The following is a 22,294-nucleotide window of genomic DNA, read 5'->3' as shown; positions in this document are numbered from 1 at the left end:
AGAAGCCTGACACAATGTTTTAGCTGTTTTTTAGTAACTATTGCTAGCACTGCTGTGAAATCAACCCAATGCCACACAAACAGTCACATGAACTCCAAATTAGGGGTGCAATGGTTTGGATTATACTGTATAACTGTTTTTGAGACATGGATCAGATAGGTTTTTTTGTTTATTTTTTGGATCTGCAAATAATAATGGAGACCAAATATAATTGTGGGTATAAATTTGAGTTATTTGTTTGATAGGTGGGATTTTGCTGTGAGATCTGGCAACCCTGGTAATGCTGATGACTGGGAAAGTATTGATACAGATACTTGAAGCACACCTCACTTCTTTATGATAATTTTTATTGTTATGAGTTTATGATAATAAGGTTATGAATATATTTTGATAATAAATTGCCTGTATTGGCCACTTATGTTTATTAGTTTAAGCTGCAAGAGAGCTTAATGTTTTTTTTATCCCCTTTTTTGAAGTGATGCTTCATTTCTATTAATAAAAACACAGATTTTATGGAGCGGTCCAAGGCTGAACGAAATTGCAACTTCTACATCTACATAATTTCTGACCACAGGGTTGATTAGGTGGCTGCTATGCCATTGAACTCAAATAGAAACTCAATCATTCTGTATCCTGTAGTCATGAATGAGGTTAAGACTTATTTATTCTGGCTGCGTATTGGAGAAAAAAACCCACAGGAAATGGGTTGGCCTTATTCCCCGACCCATGCAGTGAGCATGGCTAATAAACCAGTGAGTACGCTCTGTACATGTACTATAAATGCATACATCTACAGGATCTTATACTGTATATATATACATCATAAGACTTTAATTTTCATTATTATGCTTTCATGCTGTACCTTAAAAATAACTCCAGCACCGTACCTTCATTTTAAGAGAACCAGACGTCCTCAGGGCAGCTGATCAGTCTCATGCTGCTGGCCCTCTAGGCATTTCCTTAGAAATTTGGTCTAATTACTACTAATATGCCAAAAGGAGGTCATGTCAGGGTCTTTCATCATAGTCTAGCGGCTTTACATTATTATATTTTTTCCTTTCTTTAAAATGGAAAGACAAATCAGCTGCGCAGGACGGAGAGTGGCTGAGCGGATGAGTGCATTATGAATGTTCTTGTTAACATCCCATCAGGGGGTTCAATCAGAGGGAACAGCCAGCACTCAGCAGCTTGTAAATCCAATTGCACTCTTATCAATGCACTGAAAGAGAGGCTTTTATCTGATGCAGTGACAACTTAGCCACTAATGCTGGGCCCCGAGTCCGGTCACACGCCAACACAGTTTGGAGATGTGCGCGCTCATGATTCAACTCGCTAGTTAATTCTCAGGTGGAGTTCGTGTTTTAGATGAAGGCGAATCACCAAAATGGCATAACGGGAAATTTATTACAACCAGAATGGAAAGGTGATAAGTTATATCACAATCCACTTTTCTAGAAATATTATGTCTATCATTGGTACGGGTAAAATCCAATCAGATCTCGGAAGGTCTTGGCAGCCGTTTAACTTTTTGCCAGAACAACACTGAAGTATTTTCCAAGAGAGTTCAATTTAAAAGGAAAAATTTTTTCGTCTTCATGAAATGCATTTTTGCACAAAACAAGGTCTGTAGCATTTGGCTCTGATTTCTTACACTGTACTTGTGTTCCAGGTGATAAAATTTCACGGCCAGTGTGTGCAGAGCAGCCAAGACCTATTGTAACGCACCTCAATTTTGATTTAAAACAGACTTTTAAAAATGTGAAGTATCCCTTTAAAACACCAACTGAACCAGTCGGAGAAAAAGAAGCGTAATGGACTAAAAGGTAGCTGCATGTCAGAATTACAGTGGCGCTATCAGTGCCAAAAGCAAGACGGTTTATGATGCAGTTTATACTGTATACAGTAGTTTTTTCACCGAAGTCTTAAAACTACAGTTGGGTTTGTTTTCTCATAAATCTTTTTTAGAATAACTAAACCAAAAATTACTGGCAGATAAGAAGAAGTGTGTTTTTAAAGCATTCGATATGTGCAGATCTTTGGCACATGCCTTTATCCAGAGAGAATTACATTTATCTCATTAAACACTTGAAGGTTAAGACCCTTGCCCAAGGATGCAACAGTGGGAGCTTGAACCTATGACCTTACAGTCAGTAGTCCAACGTCTTAACCATTGCACTAGACATTTCGTTTCTATTTAGTGTGTAGACTGCTTTATTTTACGGCTACATTAATAGGTATCTTGCAATAATAATTTAATCTTTCAATGGTCAATTTTCAATTTGGTAAAACAAACTAGAAGCTCTGGTTTGTATGTTGTCAGGAAAGGACAAATTTTAACTAACTACAGTAGCTAATTAATTTAATTTCTTTGTTTTTTATGCACACGTTTCTCTACAGTAGGATAATATCCAGCTATTAGTACTTTATCTGTATATCTACTTTTTAGCTAGAAATGACTCCTGGAGATGAGCTTTTGTTTTCTTTTGATTTAATTTGTTATTAACTGTAGCGTCCACTCAAATTTACTTTTTTTTTTTGTTCTTATTCAGTTTGCATGTAGACTAGGTGTGCCATTAGCAAAATCTCTAACCTTGCATAATGCATCAGTGTTAAATTACAAAACAAACCCATACACAGGAGTAAAATTAGGCTGTTTTTTATACTTCTTTTATTTATTTTCTGTAGTCACTATTCCTTGTTCTAAACATTTCACTACATTTAAATCACATATGTGTAACATTCCACACACTGTATGCTAATTAAAGAAGTTAAACTTACTTAATCAAAATGCAGTTTTTAAATGATGATTTAATTTATTAAAGGAAAAAAGCTGTCAAAACCTGCCTGGCCCAGTGTGAAAAAGTAGTAGCCACTGCTGACCAAAAAGAACACAAAGCGTCGTCTCACGTTTACCAAAAAACATCTTGATTATCCCCAAGACTTTTGCACAAACATTCCTCCACCAAAATGCAAAAGACTTATCAGCAGATAACACACTTGATTGCAGTTGCTGCCACCGAGGGCGGCACAACCAGTTGTTTAGGTTTAGTAGGCTTTTTTTTCACATAAGGCCAGATGTTTTCTGCTTGTTTTCCCCTTAGTAAATGAAATAATCATTTAAAATCTGCATTTCGTATTTACTCAGGTTATCTTTGTGTAATATTGAAATTTGTTTGATGATCTGAATCATTTAAGTGTGACATATATGCAAAAAAAAATAGGAAGGGGGCAAATACTTTTTCCTGGTACTGTAGATGCAACAATACTATAGACTTAACAAAGCACCTGATTAGGCTTTAAAATCTATTTTTGTCCCAGTCGTTAGGAACTGCTTGCTGAATCATTTATTTTTGTAGTTTCTATAAAAACGCCATTAAGTCCCTGCTGCTTTCATGTTCAATCCTGCACTAGTGCTTTTCTGGCAGTCTGTTAAATAAGGTCAGGCATATTACTTTCATAAAAATGTCTTCAGATTTTACTATTGTCATTATTGCAACGTCCTAAACTAGAACGGCTCGCTAACATATTCATATCCTAGTATCTATTAACATGTGTGAGTGTGTAAGGGGTAACACAGCAGGGGGATCCTCAGGGGGCCTGGACTAAAAAGTTTTTTTTTTCTTTTCAAAATATGGGAACGGAGTCTGCGGAGACTGAATGCGCACAAGGTTTAGAAATTTTGTCCCTGCGTTAAGCCAATATAATGCATGAGACAGAACAGTCTCATAACCTGCACAGGAATCTTACTCGTTCTGGTGTTCCTTAGTGAATACCCTTTCATTATTTCTTTCCTCTAAAGAAGAAGGGGAAAAAAGGAGATTCTCACTTTGTGTTCCACAGCTGGTTTTAATGAAGTAGGCAGATCTGGCTGTCCACGTCCTTATTCTCGGGAGCTCAGGGACAAAAATAGGCTGTGGAGATTACTCATGAGGAAGAAATGGTTTTAGAGTCAACAGCGTTGTTGATTATCGAACCTGAGAGGAAGAAAGAGAGAAAGAACTCAAGGAGATTCAAATTCTTTTTTTTATTATTATTTAGTTTCTGGCTAAAAAGCCATGCAGGCAGTTTATATTTTCTTTCTCCTCAATTAGAAAACACGTCATATCTCTGAGGCGCAATCATGTAAAAGCCATCATTATGTAGATAACGAAACAAAAACATGCATTTTATCAGCAGAGCTCAAGTGGTGTGTGTGTGTGTGTGTGCACATGACTGCACAGAGCTAAATGGACATAAGTGCATCATGGGTTACAAAAGTCACAGAGAGAAAAGGCTATTAAGACAGAAAAAGTCAGCTTTGTCAACCAGGTCGAGCTTTACTGGTGTTTAAGTGCAGAGTTTACCTCAGAAATGTAGCTAACAGTGGAAGCTAGTAGAGGACTAGCCTAGTCTGGACAACACTTGTTTTATTTTTTATTTTTTTGTCAAAATGGAGATTGTAAAGATAGAATGATTCATATTAAATAAATTCATTTTATTTTATATTACATTAAATGGTCTTTGCTGACAGGAAATATCATTTAAATGTATAATTAGCAAGTGCTGTGTTAGCACAGATTAGCAAAGCTAGCCAGCAAACACAGCAGGATTATTAGAGGAAGCTTAAACAGGAGTACATACAGTATACAGTAATTTATAATGTAAATATCTATATCTATATAAATAAAAGTAAGGTTTTGTCTGTACATTAATCAGAACTTACTCTTTTAATGATATCTTTAGGTTTAATTCAAACATTGGAGGACCTGAAACCATTCTCAGAAAAATCTTCTGTCTGTGTGTCTGACCAGTCACAGCATCTAGCCTTTTTACAATTTTATTTATTTATTTATTTATTTTTTACACTTATTCAGCGCTTTTTCCTCAAGGCAGGTGTGGCTACAGTATATGTGTCACTCAACAAAGTCAATCGATGCGACAGTTTACCGTACTGTAAATACTGAGTATGTGAAAGACACATAACCAACCTCAATGCAGCTACAATCCTCAATACACAGACACGACTCATTATGGCTTACTCCAAAAAAAAGTTATTTCTTTGTATTAATAAGTTAGACTGAGACTTATTAATAGACAGAAAGACATGTACGTGCGCTTGGACCTGAAATAAATATAATATCACTGATTACATTAAAGCTGATGTATGATAAAAGCTGATGACGACGGGTCAATATTCCTGCCAGTGTTGGGGTTTTTGTTTTTTAGGGTTTACTCAATGTGTGGTAAAAATGTAAAGAGATGATTTTTATGCCTGGCTCCGGCTTACTCCACTTCTCAACTGCTCTACAGCGAGCAGATTGTTTGTTCCCTGAAGGAAACGCTGTGTGGCCACAATCATTTTCTGGCATCAGAGAGATCTGAAAATGGCTGAGAACTACTCCTGGTTTGTTCGCCATGCTAGATTTGTGATGCGTGCAGAGAGCCTTGCGAAAGTAACTCTAATATTGTTTTCTCATCATGTAGTGTCTTGTTATTATTTAAACAAGTGAAAGAAAAAAAAGTGGAAAATCCAGAACCCTTATTAAGTCCTTCACAGCAGATATACAGTACTGTATGTATGCAATAAAACCACTGTGCTTTAAGTTTTAATTCTCTGCTTCACTAGAGGATGATGAAAGACTCTGACATGAGTTATGTTCATAGCAGGCATGTGAATTATTACTATACGTTATAATAGAAGATCTCTCGAGATCTGTTGCCACAGCTACATTAGAAATATCTGGTTATTAAATGTGGAACGTGTCTGAACTCGTTTGCTGATTTTGGCACGAGTCTTGGGAGTTGGGATCAAAATAGTTATTTTTGTACTCATGCACTTTGGATGAACGAGAAAAGAGTATGTATTAGAGTGTGTCTGATGTGAGGCAATAATAAATAACAGCCAGACATATTCAAATCATGACCGTTTTCTGTTTTCAGTGAGGCTGTGGAGGCACTGTCGCCAGCATCGACAGGGTCTGGGTTCGAATCCCCCCTCGGGTCTGTGTGCATAGAGTTTGCATGTTTTCCAAATGCTTGGTGGGTTTCCTCCCACAGTCCAAAGACATGCAAACTAGACTAATTGTGTGCCCTGTGATGGACTGTCCCCCCCTGTCAAACATTATAGTTTTTATGTCTTTTTAAATGTAATTATAATTTATTTCCTCTCTCCGTTTATTATTATATCAAATAATTTTTCTTAGTATCCATTTATAAAAAGGTTTAAAGTCTAAATACTGTATATGAACTTTCCGACCAACTAGATAATTCAACTTGTAAGGTACAGTAGAACCTGCCATTTTGCATACACACGCAGTAGCTTTCTTAATTATTGATCACGTGAAGTTATAAGTTGGCTCAGCATGCTTGGAGGAGAACACTTACTACTGCTGTACTTTGCATACAAAATTGGGTAGTGTTGTTAGAGCTGTGCCATTATTCCTACCCAGAAAGCCCAGCCAATTATGCTCTCTTGAACTCTTCACATTGTTCAGAACTGAACTCTCCAAATTCTGATGAATGCTTAGACCATTATGCCACTTGGGAGCCTTTTAATGGCTTTTTAACTCTATAGTCTTGGATTTTTTTTTTCTTCTGCTGGAGCCTTTTTTGCTCTAGCACCTTGCTCGTATATGGTATATTCTGATGTCTGTTAAAGGGCATGCTGTATGTTAATATTTCATCCAAATTCTTCCTACTATAATATTCTGATCCTGTTCTTTCTTTTTTTTTTCTCTCTGTGTGTGTGTAGGTAAATATGTCTACCAGCCTATGACCAGTGTGTGCCAGCTTCCCACCACGCCAGTCCCTGTCTCACCCTCGAATCACACAAACACCATAAACCTGTCAATGTCCCTGACGGAGCGTCTCCTCAGGACCGCCCCTAAATTCAGAGCTCCGCCCTGCCCCGAGTCGCCCAGATTTTGTATCATCTCTGAGCTTTTTGTCGATGACTACATTGTAAAACGGATCAACGGGAAGATGTGCTACGTTCAGAGGCCTCAGACGGCGATGCCTGTTCCCCGGGAGAGGGCGCCAGCCTCGCCAGCCCGGACTCCAAGTCAGCACGCTCAAAACCAGCCATCCCAAGTAGCCCAAACTCCGACCACGCAAGGCCAAAAAGGTCCCAAAATGGACCACTGCTCCTCGCCGTCCAGCTCAGAGGACTCTGGGATCAACGCCTTGGGTCTTCACTATGTGGAGTCGTGCGAGGACGACTCCTGTGAGGATGAAGAGGAGGACGAGGAAGAAGAGGACGATGAATTGAGCACAGATGGCAACTCTAGCCCTGGTAGCCTCTGGGAGCAGGATGAGTGCACTCTGCTCTCACCCTCAAAGTCAACTGTGGAGATAATTGAGAATATTGAGACGACTGTCTAACACATCAAGGAAAAATTAGGTTTTTATGGCTTTTTTTTTTGACAGCACATGCATTACTAATTTTCAACTTGAGGATACAAGTTGGTTGGCAAAACAAGAGCACAACCTAAAAAGCCAACCGGTCACATGGTGATAATTATACGAAAACCTTCTCACGTCCTTTATACACGAATCTCCTGATTGCATGGTGACCCCGCTATGGATTATACACAGTAGATACATTCTGCATGTACTGTATGTAGTACTATGTAAAGCTAAGTGAAGATGTTCCACAGGTTAAAAAGAGAGAGTTTGAAATGAATCGTGACAGATACACAAACATGCATTTCCTTGGTAAACAAAAAGGAGCTAATGCTCACTCAGCGTGAATAACCTTGTATGGATATTCTCTCTCTGTCTCTCTCCAAGGACCTGAATATTAAATACATCAGAAACGAATAGAGGAGAATATGATAGGCAATAAATGGAGGCAATAGAGTGAGAATAGAAAATGTCATCTCGTATGGAAGAAAAAAGTGGAAAAAATTGAGAGAAAAGGGCAGAACAGGGTGAAAGGCTCTTCAGTCTCTTTTAAGCAGGCACCATTTGAAGTGCGACTAAATCATGCATGAGTTCAGAGGACTGTAAGGACACGATGTGAAGAAAGACCACATATTCGCAAGTCTGCAAAGAGGATCAGCTTACATCTATCTTGCTTTCAATTTTTCCTTCCTCAATGGTGACGAGCCCTGAAGCTTTTAGGTGATTTAGCAGCAGAATGAGTTCCGACGTCTTGACAATCATTTAATGATATAGATTTAGGGGTAGTTTCAAAGAACTGGTGATCAGCGGAATTTCAAGGGGTTAAGGCGCTACGTTCTCCTTAAAGCACAGTGCGGATACTTTGAACTGTTTGTGTAGCAGTATGAAAGCCGCCGTCATCACTGAAACCAAAGCTCTAGCCAAGAGAGCAGCAGTTATTTCTCCGAGGATGTTTCTTAGCCATGCTCCTTTTTCCCCCATTACAATACTCACAGCTTATTTAATAAACAATGATGTATGACCTGAGCACATGATAAACTCATTCTACTGTCTTTGGATAGAAGTGATTATCTGTTTTATACAACCGTTGGCAACTGTGGGCAGAGGTCATCTCTACATCCTAAGAGACACATTTTCAAGCGCTTTAAATCTGGCAGCCCACACGTAAAAGCACAGCCTGCATGGACCCTAAGAGCTACGAGCCAACAGAATTTTAATACCAAGCATTAAAAACCACTCCAGCCCAGCTGACAACCACTGATTATTAATGCAAGTGCTTGAAATAGCTGCAGTCTGATATATTCATGATGATTTAGCTAGTCTCGGGCATAAATGAGATTAAAATGATGCCTAGGACAAAGTGATCTAACCATCGCGCTCTTACTGCATTTTTAACGTACAGCTGTACAGTACTTTTATTTTGGGGTCATAAATCCCTGATCTGGGGTTATAATCCTACTCGAAACAGTTGTGCAACTGCATTAAGGAAAGAGACTGTAAAAGATCACTGTTGTCGTCTCCCCCGAAGTGGACGCTAAAATTATAGCCAGGAATCCACTCTCGTCCGTCTCTCCGACTCCGGCTTCAGTCTCTCATAACAGCGCCTCTGTTTATAAGCACAGAACTTTGTCACTGCCTGATCAGAAGAGTCAATTTCAGAGCCGTTCCAGTAGAAAACCTAATGGACCCGTCATGCAGCCCTGAGGAACCCCACACTCAATTATTTGTATGATTACCTCTCCCGCTGGTGGATAAATAAATGGGTGTCCCTGTATCTCTGCAGTTTTATATCAGGGAATAACACTGTAGCTATAAACATGTACTGTAGATACACAAATGTTTATCTCAGCTTTAAATAAACCCCTTTCTTATATCAGTTATTGTTGTTTTGGGGTCATATTTTTTTTCTTCTTCTTGGAAACAAAACGAAAAAAACAAAAAACATGTTGCTTATTTAATATTCAAAATATTCAGTGCGCCGTCATAGAAGCCAAAAAATAATAATCTGATGTTTATCAAAATCAACAGCTTGACAGTGAAATTATTAATGTGTTATATCACAAGGTCTCATCACTGGCAATAAAAAGAGAGATTTTCAATTCTAATAAAACTGATCCTTTTACTATATACATGAGGACAATGCCGGGATATTGAAAACAGACATACAACACCATTTATTTACAGTGTTTGACAGATGTCCAGAAGGAATTCCAGAAGATAAAGGACATTATATTTTACTCTGATCAGCCATAATGTGATAACCTTAAACATTATGCCCAGTGTTGTGTACCATTCCCACTGTGCAATCAAAACAGCTCCAAGACTTCTGAAGGTGTGCCGTGGTATCTGACACCAGGGCATCAGCAGATCCTTTAAGTGCTGTGAGATGCGAGGTGAAGCCTTCATGGATCAGACTTGTTTTTCCAGAACATCTCATGGATCCCTGATTGGATTGAGATCTGGGGAATTTGGAGGCAACACCTTCCTACAAGCCCCATTTACACAGCATGCTTTATTCAGCAAATTTTGCTAGATTGGCTTTTCTGTAGGATCGGACCACACAGACAAGCCTTTTCTCAGAACAGACATAGATAAGGCTCGAGTGATCATGATCCTGTCACTGTAATTTAATTGATAATCATCATTATTCAGTTATTGTTATGGCTGATCGGTGTATAAGCATGATAATGTAACGAACCTGCCTCATTAACATTTTTTACACCCATCACGAAATGCTACTGTACAGTATGGATGTCTCAGCGAAGCAGGCGTCAACATCTTACACCCAGTGATGTCTGTTAGGGTTTGCACTCTGTGTAATCATATGACATGTCACTGTAACATATATAGCCTGGAGTAGAAATACATAAGCACCACTTCTTCCAAAGGAATCCAAAGAACTGGAACAAGATGCGGATGCCAAAAAAAAGTCTTTTAATCTTTGAAAGATGAGCCCATTCTGGTTGCATCATCAGGGAAGAATCTTACAGATTGCCAGAATAATAATAAAAGTACCAGACAAAACGTCTTGCGAATGGAACTTTAGAGCAAAGTCGAACTGTGGAAAGAAAAAAAAAAACACACCCTCCGCTGTTGTTCTGGAGTACAGGTTTATATCATGAGAACATTTATAGCCTGCGCCACATATCCTGTATCAAATCATCGCTTTAGGCAAAACTTTGGCAATCTGGGATCACTATTAAATAGATGAGAGCAGGATATTATATTATGTAAAGCGCTACACATGAGAAATGTGATTTTAAATAATGATACAGGCACTGTATTGATGTTTCATGGTGCAGATATGTAAGGGATACACTTATACTATGACATATAAGGTTAAGAAAAGCTGTAGCAGTCATTCCTGAAAAGCATGCTATATAATTAAGAAGGGTTAAGAATTATACTGTAACTGCATTCACAAGGAAAGACTATCTCCATAACGTACTTCTCACTCAAAAGAAACGCAGGTATAATGTCAATACTCAGACTCATAGGGTGACACATCCACACTGCTGTGCTGTATTTTATATATATATATATATATATATATATATATATATATATATAAAACTGACAATCTTGATGTGTTGGAGGATTTTTTATTCTCCACGCTGCGTACACAGCTCTAAGCCATACAGCACTAAGGATCCATACACACACAGATGTTAGAGCTGACACTCCTGTATTTTCTTCTGGCTCTATTTACTCATGAGGATGCCGAGCATTCCGGGTTGTCAAGGAGACAGATGCTTCGTGAGGTGGAGAAGGGAACGTTATAAACAAGAACGCAGCCCGTAGCTATCGACAGAGGAATCGCACTCAAGCGTCTGTTCTCATGATTCCTCAACTACTTCACGTAGCTCATCTCCACGGATACAGAACAATGCCAACAGCATTTATTTTCTCCAACTCGTTAGCTTATTAACAAATGGGATATTTCTGCTATTTCCTGTTGGACATGGATGGCATTTTAGCATCACAGTCATGCAGATTAATGTAAAAGGAAAGAGTAATGATTAACTTATCAATCTACTGTATACAGTTCCTGTTTTTCTGTTTGAAAACTTAGAGCTCTAGTGATCAAGGGATGACAAGATCAATCCTGAGCTAAGAATCACTTTTAGGTCTTTGACCCGTAAACTTTACTAACTCAGCTGTGTGATCGGATTGCCTCCGTCTTCACTTCGGATGAAGGCGTCAATAAAATCTAAAGGAAACGGCAAAACGTTAGCAAGCCCACCCACAGCAGCTGCGACAGGGCTTAAACGTTAAATACCTTATCGAATAAAGTGTAAAATAAATGTGTTTCACTCCAGCAGCATAAGACTGTATGAGCCAAACCGCATTTCCAAACTGGATTAGCACTGGAGGAGTGCTGCCAGCCAACTCACAATACAAATGCTGAGCAGAACAGAACCTTTATTTATTTATTTTTTTCACAGACCTGGTGTTAAAAAAAAAAAAAAATGGAAGCTACTGAAAATGATTATGCAACCCAGGAAGGGCCTGAAAAGCAGGTATTACATAAACGATTTGGCATTTATAAAGATCAAAAAGTCACGAGTGATTTCACAGCCACAGTGGGTTTTTAGCCAAACGTTTTTCATCATCTTGGTGTCGACGGCTCGGCCTGTCAGAAACCAGGAACAAGACGAGCGGATCAAAAGGTACTGCAGAGGACCCGTCAGGACACATGCGACGTGTATTAGGTTGTGTAACAGCGAGTTAAAGCTGTGATTGAATATGAGATTTTTTTTGTGTGACTGAAATGGCAAGTGATTATTGTGATTAGTCTAGAAATTTAAACGTTACTATTTTTTTTTTACACAAATTAATCATTTGACCAAGTCTGACCCTAATGACTTTCCATAATTGCAGCACGGCTGTGTGCGATAACGGCGGATAATAAGGTGACTGAGGAAACATCACCAGGTGTGCTGAACAACAAGTTTTGTTCTAAAAAAAAATCTAGACGTAAGTTTGGATAAAACCAAAAGTTGTGTGCCCGAGCTACCTTCAAGGGGAACTTATTTTTATAAGAACACATTGAATGTAAGATGTGGGAGTGGTGGCTCAGGCGGCTAACACTCTAGAGTGGTGATTTTCACACCTGAGGATATGGGTTCGAGCCACATCCAATGCCACCCAGCCATGGCATGCAGTGCCGGTCCCATTCTAGAGATTTTATTTTTTGTTAAACATTTAACATTTATTAAATGTTAATATTCAAGATATTATAAAGCTCCATAATCTGTTTCAGTCGGTCATGCATTTCTTTATTCCAACATTACACGTTTATGTATAATACAAGTAAATCTGTGTATTTTAAAACTCTAATTAATCGTGATTGATCACAGACTATGGCTACGATTAACTAGATAAAAAAATTTTAAATCGATTGACCGCACAAGTTTAAACACACAACAAGTTGCGTAAATACTTATATACTCGATTTTACCCACATTAGCTTAAGTAAAAAAAATTAACAACAACAATAATAATAATAATAATAATAATAATAATAATAATAATAGGATTATTGGTGAAAGTTTGCTTCTTTCAATCCTTTCTTTTTTTTTTTTTTTTTGTCAACTGGACCTCCAAGGCTAATCTAGCAAACATGTAAGTGAAGCTCATGGCTAATAACACTGAACAAATTTCATTAAGCAGTTCATTAAATAAAAGCATCTATATATCTGTATATATATACACACACATTTCCTCACATTTTCCAAATAGCAGTGTTAAAAAACACATAAATGTTAACAACACAGGATCTAAGGCTAATATTAGCCTCCTTTCCCCATTAGTTACATTAAGCCTTTTAGCTTCATTACACAACTTAAAACACACACACACACTTTAAAAACTAACATGGCTAACATTTGAGATAAGAAGGGAATGTTGTAAGTTTTAATTTCCCTGGAATAGGTAAGCACACTGTCTGTGTGTGTGTGTGTGTGTGTGCATGCTGCATGTCAGTGCGAGTTTCCTCCTCTCTTTGTTGTAGTCTATTCTCAGCTAAGTGTGGCAGGTTTTTCCACTGGCCCAGAGAAGCACATCCCAGGCCCCGATGGATTAATTAGAAAAAGCTTTCTCTCTCCCTCTTTCTCTCCCTCCCTTTTTTCTCTCCCAACGGATGATTAAAAACAGACACCAGAACATATGTTAAGCACTGCGAGCTGCAAAAAGCCCTGGATAATGTTTTTGCCCTCAGAGCCGAAGGGAACTTCCTTTGTATTTAAATGCAATAACAATGTATGAAATGTGATTTCTGTTCATATACAGTATCTGACTATGAGATTACAGCACATGGGGCAGTGGTGGCTCAGAGGCCTAAGGCACTGAGTTACTGATCGGAAGATCGGCAGTTCGATCCCCAGCTCCACCAGGTTGCCACTGTTGGGCCCTTGAGCGAGGCCCCTAACCCTGTCTGCTCCAGGAGTGAAATTACCATTACAATTACACTGGAATATGCGGAAAAAGAATTTTACTGTAATTTATATCTGACAAATAAAATCTTAACCCCAGGCGAACTGTACTACACTCGGAAAAGCTAGTGTGCTACTACTTTGATTACGTTCAGTGAAGTTTTCTAACACGATGTATACATTTCTACGGTGGCCGTGAAGTGCAAAACAAATTAACAAAACTGAAAACAAAATAACAAATTCAAAACCAAATTAACAAAACGGAAAACAAATTAAAAACCAAATAAACCGCTGATTGGACGAGACATCTGTCACTCATAATATACAGGAAGTAGGAACTTGTTTCTCTATCTTTGTTTCTTGTGTGTTCTGCTTCACTTTAAACCTATGATGGCCGTGAAGTGCAAAAAATTTACAAAACTGACTTCAGGGCCACCGTAAGAACGCCATATTTGAAACCACAATAATGTTTGCACATTCATACACACGAATCTACTGCTACTACAGTACTTCCTGTATATCTTGAGTGACAGATGTCTCGTCCAATCAGCGGTAAGCATTTCATTCGCAAACTATATCTACCTTTTCCGGTTTGTATCGGACTGGCCAAGAAGTGCAATACAAATTAACAAATCCGAAAACAAATTAACAAATTTAAAACTAAATTACCAATTTCGAAAACAAAATAACAAAAACAAAAACAAAACAACAAAATTCCCCCCCTTTGAAAAAAATAGTTTTGGGTTTTGTTATTTGCTTTTTATTTGTTTTCCATTTTGTTCATTTGTATTGCACTTCTCGGCCAGTCAAATATTAGTTATTTTGTTTTCCGTTTTGTTAATTTGGTTTTGAATTTGTTATTTTGTTTTGGGTTTTGTTATTTTGTTTTCAGTTTTGTTAATTTAGTTTGCACTTCACGTCCACCGTACATTTCTCATCCAAATACATTGATACCAATGCAGTTGTATCCTGCAAAAAAAAAAAAAAAAACTTACTCCGCGTACAATTGTAAAGAACTCTTTCCCTGTGGAACAAAACTTGCATACAAGGCAAGTAGTTTATACGCTCCGATTAAAATAATTTAGCTAACATTATGAAGTACTGATCTGATCTGATTGATTAATCAACTAATACCAAAAAAACTTCTATTCAGATTTGGTGTAAAAAAAACATAATGATGCAGTCATTTATAATGATAAAATATTAGGTACTAGTAATAACCTTGTAATTACTGATTACTACTAATAATAACTAGTTATTGCAGTTATTTTCTTGCTGCTTGGTCTTATCTGAGGGGATGACTTCAAACGCTAAAATGTCCACGGGTGCGTCTATATACTGCTTAGCCATGGTTAGTAGTGATGGCAAGTTTAAATCATTTTAGTAACTCTGTATTTTGAATCTTGTTCATCAAAATGAATTAATCTTTTTTTTTTTTTAGATTATTTAGTTCTTTTGATCAGAAATAAAATCAAATGTCACATTTTTAATAAACAGCCCCCCAACACAAATATTGTTATTGTAAATATTAATATACAGCTCACCTATCATACAGTATCTTCTGGTCCGAATCGTTTGTTCCTTTACGCTTTTAGCGTCTATGGGAATCATATGACAAAAGACCAAACGACTCAGACTAAAAGACTCATGAGAAGAAGAACTGCTCAATTCTGCTTTCTGTGTACTGCATGGCGTAGGATCTATGAGAGTCACAAGACAAAAAAACGAACGATTCAGACCAAGACGCTAAAGGTAACTAATAATTCCTGTTTCCTCTACATAACCTACGGAGGTTTTGCAATGCTTTGCGCATGCACGCCCAGTAGAAAACAAACAAATCACTCTCTAATACTACTCGTTCATTAGACTTGTTCAAAAAGAATGAATCGTTCATGAACGACCCATCACTAATGGTTAGTTACAGCTGCGTACTGACCTAGACCAAAACCTTTGGATCTGGCAACAATTTAAACTTTACTCTTTATCAACAACAAAATGACTGAAATGTGCACACATGGTATATGATCTACAGAATATTTGATTTCTTTATCCATTCATCCGTTGTCTATTCTATTATTACCAGTTATCCCGTGTACAGTAGGCTCACATGGCCTGGAGCCTATTTCAGGGACCAAAGTGGCAGACAACCTGGATGAAGCACCAACCCATCAGAGGGCACAAACCCACACAGTAACCCACCAAATCATACACTATGAATTATTTGGAATTGCCAATTAGTGTATCCTGTATGTCTTTGGGCTGTAGGAGGAAACCAGAGTACCTGGAGGAAACCCACCCAATATGGGGAGAACCAGACCAGAGGCGAGATTAAAACCCCCAACGCTGGAGGTGCCAGGTGACCGCGGTTACCACAGGAAAATCGGTTGGGTCTCTGGGTTACTGACTGGAAGGTTGGGGGTTCAAGCCCCAGCACTGCCAAGCTGCCACTGTTGAACCCTTGAGCAAGGAATTTACCCCTATTTACTCCATTTACGCCTTATCCTGGCTCACCCCATGCTCTGATCCCAGCTTTCTACTGTAACTGGGATATGCAAAAAAATAATAATTATAATTCACTTTACAATAGGTTACATGTGAAAAATTCTATTCTCCTCTAGCCCATGAGTCACCATGCCACTGTGTGACAAACAAGCTTAATTCCATCATCAGTATATCTGTGTTAATATTGTGCAACCATGATACACACAGGAACACAATAAATAACAGATGGGGGGTGGAAAGCACCATTTGTGATTGTTATGGTTTAGGTCAAGTGTTTTAAGGAAGTTAATATGCCATGTTTCTTCTGAATAACTGGCACGACGAACAGAAAATCTGAGCTTGCCGTCCGTCGGTTCCACATATGTTTTGTCATTTGTTCCTTTGTGGAAATTTGTTAAGAGATTTTGAAATATATATTTTTTATTATTATTGTTTATTTGTCCACGAAGGAATTGTTTAAATCACAACACCCTTTGTTAATGGAAAGCCAAAAGAAATCCACACGGACACACACATACTCAAGACACTTACATGACTGTGCAAATCTCACTACTCCATTTCTTTGGAGCTGACAAGCAGAACATGGAGTGTTAACAGTGCTATAAATACAAAAACAAACTGTGAAGGCCTTGGAAGCGCGCACACACACACACACACACACACACACACACTCACACACATCGCAGTCATGTGATGGCATTGACACCAGCAGTCTGAGGAATGAAGAGATTTTTAGGTCTGATTAGTACAAGCTGCAGACTTTCTCAGCTCCTCGCATCATGTCAAACCATATACCAGTTTGCGAATTGCACTAACAGGGTTTACCAGTTTATACACTGGTGGAAGATAAAGTCTCTCCCAGGACTTAGAGTTTGTGCAATCACATGGCTCCTATTCTTGCTATGCTTTAGAGATTTAAACACCAAAAGTCAAGTTCGAACTGCACAAAGTTCGGAAAAAGCCTCTTCTGAGAAATCTTGCAGATTTTCACTGTCAGCTTGGTAACATCTGAACTGTGTCTTTCTAAAACACATGAAACACACACTGATGATAAACCAAACTAAAACTTGAGCTATTTTCTATGCAGCATTAAAATCCTCTCCGCTAGCCTGGAGCCATTTTCCTCAAGATTAAAAAAACGTGGGAAAACGGCACAATCTGGCAACAACGTGCTCTTCGGTGACCTTCGCAGACAGCGTGTGCGTTTCATTTCTGTAGGCGTTAATGACTTACTGATGAATCATTTTTATCACCAGCAGGCTCATATTTGGCAACCTACAGAGCTCTGAAACTGGGAACATTTCCAGACTCAAGCAGGGGTCTTGGGGTCCTTATCCAGAAAGAACTGGTTTCACAGACTTTCATTACGACTTTGTAAATTTTTTATGCACCAAAATATAACCGGCGAATGCATTTTACATTATTAAACAGGAAAAAGTGGCCAATAATAAAGCAATAAGTAAGAAATAAGACTAAGGTTTGTCAGAGGAAATAATCAACAGCAGGGTGTGCAATACTGATATTATTAGTTTTTTATGTTAATAAGACATATAATGTTAATGTTGTTCAACAAAAAACTTGTGTATATTCTAAAGACTTTACAGTTTTACTTAGCACTAAAACTGGAGACTCCTTTCATGACAGTTAAATAAAGATCTCCTCAGAAAAAACAAACCCTTATCAAAAAATATAAATATGTTCTAGTTTTCTTAACCAACAAAAAATTTTTTATCAGGCTTAAAGATTATAGAGCATCCACCAAACAAGTCCTTGTGGATGCTGTTACTATAGAAACGATAATGTGTTCAAACAAGTGCATCAATATGTGCATTTATATTATTTATGCTACTGTCGTAAATAGTGTCAGAGCTTTGCTGTTAAAGGAAATTAATCCGGTTCAAGAATAAATCAGGAAACAAATGTAAAAGATGTCAAATTCATTGTGCAAATGAAACCATGTACAGAGCCAACAAAATGCCTACTGCACTGTTTCGAAGCCACCCACAGGGTTCTTAGAAAACCGAACAGCTCTAACCAGGGCAATATGCGAGAGTAAAGATGATTGACATTTTCATTTATTGACAGTGAGGAGAAAAAAATTGGATGGTTAGCTGACCAATGAAGCTAGAAACGCTCTACCTCACCCTACTGCAAACAATCCTGCCTTAAAGACAAAGTTCAAAGCCCATGTGGCCAGCTGTGTTTCAGGACTTTCCCTCCTGATTTGAAGTGATTGACCTACGGAGTCACTAACCTCGCACATGCCCGGCTATGGTGTTAAAGCTGGCCAGATGTGCAGCTGCATATGCCCGAAGGAAGCTCTGCTCGAACCGATCAATAGACAAATTACGCACAAGGGCTGGTCTCTGGAGAGTGATTCATGGCCAGGCCATGGTGAGGCATGCACTGTAGATAATAACGAGTCAAATCTCCTTTATACTGCAGGTGTTTTCTTTGTAAAAAGTGGAAACGATTTTGGAGTGTAAAATGCATTTCCAAAGGGACGTCAACAGGCAGACTGTCTATGTAAATATATGTTGTGTATGTTTTCACTATTGTTAAAAACAATTTAATGGTCATTTGTAATAAAATCTGAATAGAGCTAATTAATAGGATATCTCCAATGAGAACCGTCACTGCACTAAAGTGTCCTGTAAATAATTAAAGTCAATATTATACTATTATTTCAAGTTATTATATTTGATGTGATTTACGTCAATTTTAGTTACTGTATAGCTGCATGGTTTAAAAGGGAATTTACTAGTGCTGCCAACATGGCAACTTTCTAAGCAGATGTTAGTATAGTTTGAATGAGTTGGACAGCAATTTGGTTGACTAACACCAGTGTGTAAATACTAACTAATAGTGTCAGAGCTTTGCTGTTAAAGGAAATTAATCCGGTTCAAGAATAAATCAGGAAACAAAAGTAAAAAGATGTCAAATTCATTGTGCAAATGAACACATGTACAGAGCCAACAAAATGCCTACTGCACTGTTTCGGAGCCACCCACAGGGTTCTTAGAAAACCGAACAGCTTTAACCAGGGCAATATGCGAGAGTAAAGATGATTGACATTTTCATTTATTGACAGTGAGGAGAAAAAAATTGGATGGTTAGTTGATCAATGAAGCTAGAAACGCTCTATCTCACCCTACTGAGGTGTGCTTACACAGTGTTTCCAAAAACCAATCACTGATCTCATCACTCTTCCCAACGACTAATCAATGATGTCAACAGTCTTCCCCAAAACCAATCACTGATCTCATCACTCTTCCCAACAACCAATCACTGATCTCATCACTCTTCCCAACAACCAATCACTGATCTCATCACTCTTCCCAACAACCAATCACTGATCTCAACATTCTCACCAACAACCAATCACTGATCTCACCACTCTTCCCAAAACCAATCACTGATCTCACCACTCTTCCCAACAACCAATCACTGATCTCAACATTCTTACCAACAACCAATCACTGATTACAGTGTTCCTAAGAGCCAAACACTAATCGCATACTTTACAACAACCAATCACTGATCTCATCACTCTTACCAACGACTAATCACTGATGTCAACAGTCTTCCCCAAAACCAATCACTGATCTCACCACTCTTCCCAAAACCAATTACTGATCTCACCACTCTTCCCAAAACCAATTACTGATCTCACCACTCTTCCCAAAACCAATCACTGATCTCATCACTCTTTCCAACAACCAATTACTGATTACAGTGTTCATGACAGCCAAACACCAATCGGATTCTTCGCAACAACCAATTACTGATTGCAGTGTCAATAATCAACCACTGATCACATCATTTCCAAAAGCAATCATAGTGTTTACACCCAACAACTGATGACCACTGATCAGACTATTCACGACATTGTCGACAACAACCAACTACTGATTACATTGTTCCTAACACTGATCACTGGTTACACTGTTCACGACAACCAATCACTAGTTACACTGTTCGTGAGTGAGTAACAACTGACCACTGATCACATTGTTGTCAGGAATGTCACTTATCATCACTGAACCCAACAAGAAAACATATTGTTCTTGATAAAAATAATAAATGTTTTGTAAAGACGTAAAGACGTTGTGCTGTCCGAATACATCCTTGTCCATCCTTTGCTCTAATCTATTATATTCGAGTCTGATAAAAGTCTATTATATTTTCTACTTAGAGAATCTTACTCTGACCACCACTAAACCAAGCCTCCTACAGAGCATTACACTGAAGGAGTTTTTCCTCCATCAGTTGGTTATTAACTGGCTGTGGCTTCACAGGGCAGATCAAAATAACAACAGCAATACAATTAAAACATTCATCCTCTTAATCCTGAACATGTCTGAACCTGGGAGAATGCCAGGCGTGGGCGAAGAAAATCGAAGGATTGTGAATGTGCACTATGCCAGTAATGAACACAGACCTCACTGTGTGAAGCGGGTTTTAGAAGTGTAATAGCCTATTGGCTGAGGATCACAAGATTATGAACTGCCATATACGCCAACCTACTACTTTCCATCGGATCAAAAGCAGCGGAGATGCAGTTTTTGTTTCCTTTCAGGAGCTCATGATGTTCTGTTCCTACTCTGCTGAGCGGTTCACCCCCTTGTGTGCCATGACCACAGCGCTTATGAAGTGATGAAAGACAGAAATGAGTCAGGCCGAGAGAAACGGGGAAGGTGAAGAAAAGAAAAGCTGCAAGGAATAGCTTAGCCGACTGATTTGTTCTTAAAAGAGCTTTGACTAAGAAAGACTACTAAATCAACATTCTGTTTAGATGCTGTTCACCTTTACTACAAATCTTCTGGTTTACCTTCTTTGGTCAAAAACAAATCCTGTACAGGCCAAGATTTAAACTTATATAGTGTTTAAAAGTTTAAAAACTGAAAAGGTATACAGTACAGACTGTTTAACCGTCCAGTTCTGTGCCCATGGTAACCTCTGATTCCTGTTCTTGGGTGACAGAAGTGAACCCTGACGTGATCTCCTATCTTGTTGTAGTGTATCCAGCTCAAGGTCTGACATGTAACATGCTTTTCGGCTCACTGTGCTGGTCAACGGTGATTATTTAACGTACGATATCCATCGCATTAGCTTAAACCAGTCTGAGAGTTCTTTTTTAATTTTTTTATTTCTGTCATCAAAAAGGCGTCCCCACCCATAGAACTGTTGTTCGCTGGATTTTTTGGTACCATTCAGGCATTTGGCAGATACCCTTATCCAGAGCAACTACATTTTTATCTCATTATACATCTGAGCAGTTATGGGTTAAGGGCCTTGCTTAAGGGCCCAACAGGGACAACTTGGTGGTTGCAGGATTTGAACCTGGGACGGTTGATGGGAAGTTCTTGAACTGTTTCAATCAGTATGACTGTATGCATAAATTATTATTTTTTTTTAATCATATCAGGGGTGTTCAATTAAAAAAAGGACTTTTGATTGTGTAAAATAACAGACCATAGTTATGAGGGTAAAATCTCAGACTGTCTGCTTCATGTCTGAAATGATGTCTGGCCTCCCAGGAACTCTTTTTTAAAGGAGGGTGGCAAAAACTCCCAGCCTGAGTTCCTGTAATGTGCAAGTGGTGTTGGTAAATGATTGTGTGTACTGTTCAGACAGACAGATAGGTCTCTTCTGCAAGTTGATGACAAATTATCAGTTGATTTTTACTCGCTGAATGCTCACTGGAATGACTGCCGTGGGCTCCGAGCCAGGATCGTCATTCATAGACATATTGCTTTCCTTGTGCTGTAAATTACACTTTCCATTTATGCATCAGGTATACCTTAGGGTTATTTGTATTTATACTTTTTCCATTGAACCTATTTACAAGACCACCTACATTGTGATTTATCTTAACACCTCAGTTAGTAGTCATAAACCCCCTCACATGGAATGAAAACCTGACAAACAGAAGAAGAAAGGGCTCATCAAGAAACCTGGTTCCTGCAGTACATCAA

At 38.4% G+C, this 22,294-nt stretch overlaps 1 protein-coding gene across 1 annotated transcript in view; it reads left to right on the top strand.

The window, feature by feature from the left end:
• The window catches only part of c18h3orf70 (chromosome 18 C3orf70 homolog), a 29,402-nt gene extending 20,146 nt beyond the window's left edge, over nt 1-9,256 (top strand). The window contains exon 2 of the mRNA XM_053477686.1: nt 6,731-9,256. Within this exon, the coding sequence (XP_053333661.1) occupies nt 6,731-7,359 (629 nt within the window). The 3' untranslated portion in view covers nt 7,360-9,256. The remainder of the gene's footprint in view (nt 1-6,730) is intronic.
• Nucleotides 9,257-22,294: the final 13,038 nt, after the last annotated feature.

The sequence above is a fragment of the Clarias gariepinus genome, chromosome 18 (genome assembly GCF_024256425.1).
Source record: "Clarias gariepinus isolate MV-2021 ecotype Netherlands chromosome 18, CGAR_prim_01v2, whole genome shotgun sequence".
NCBI classification, from domain to species: Eukaryota; Metazoa; Chordata; class Actinopteri; order Siluriformes; family Clariidae; genus Clarias; species Clarias gariepinus.
Note: the sequence above shows the minus strand (reverse complement) of the source record. Positions and strands in the feature narration are given on the sequence as shown.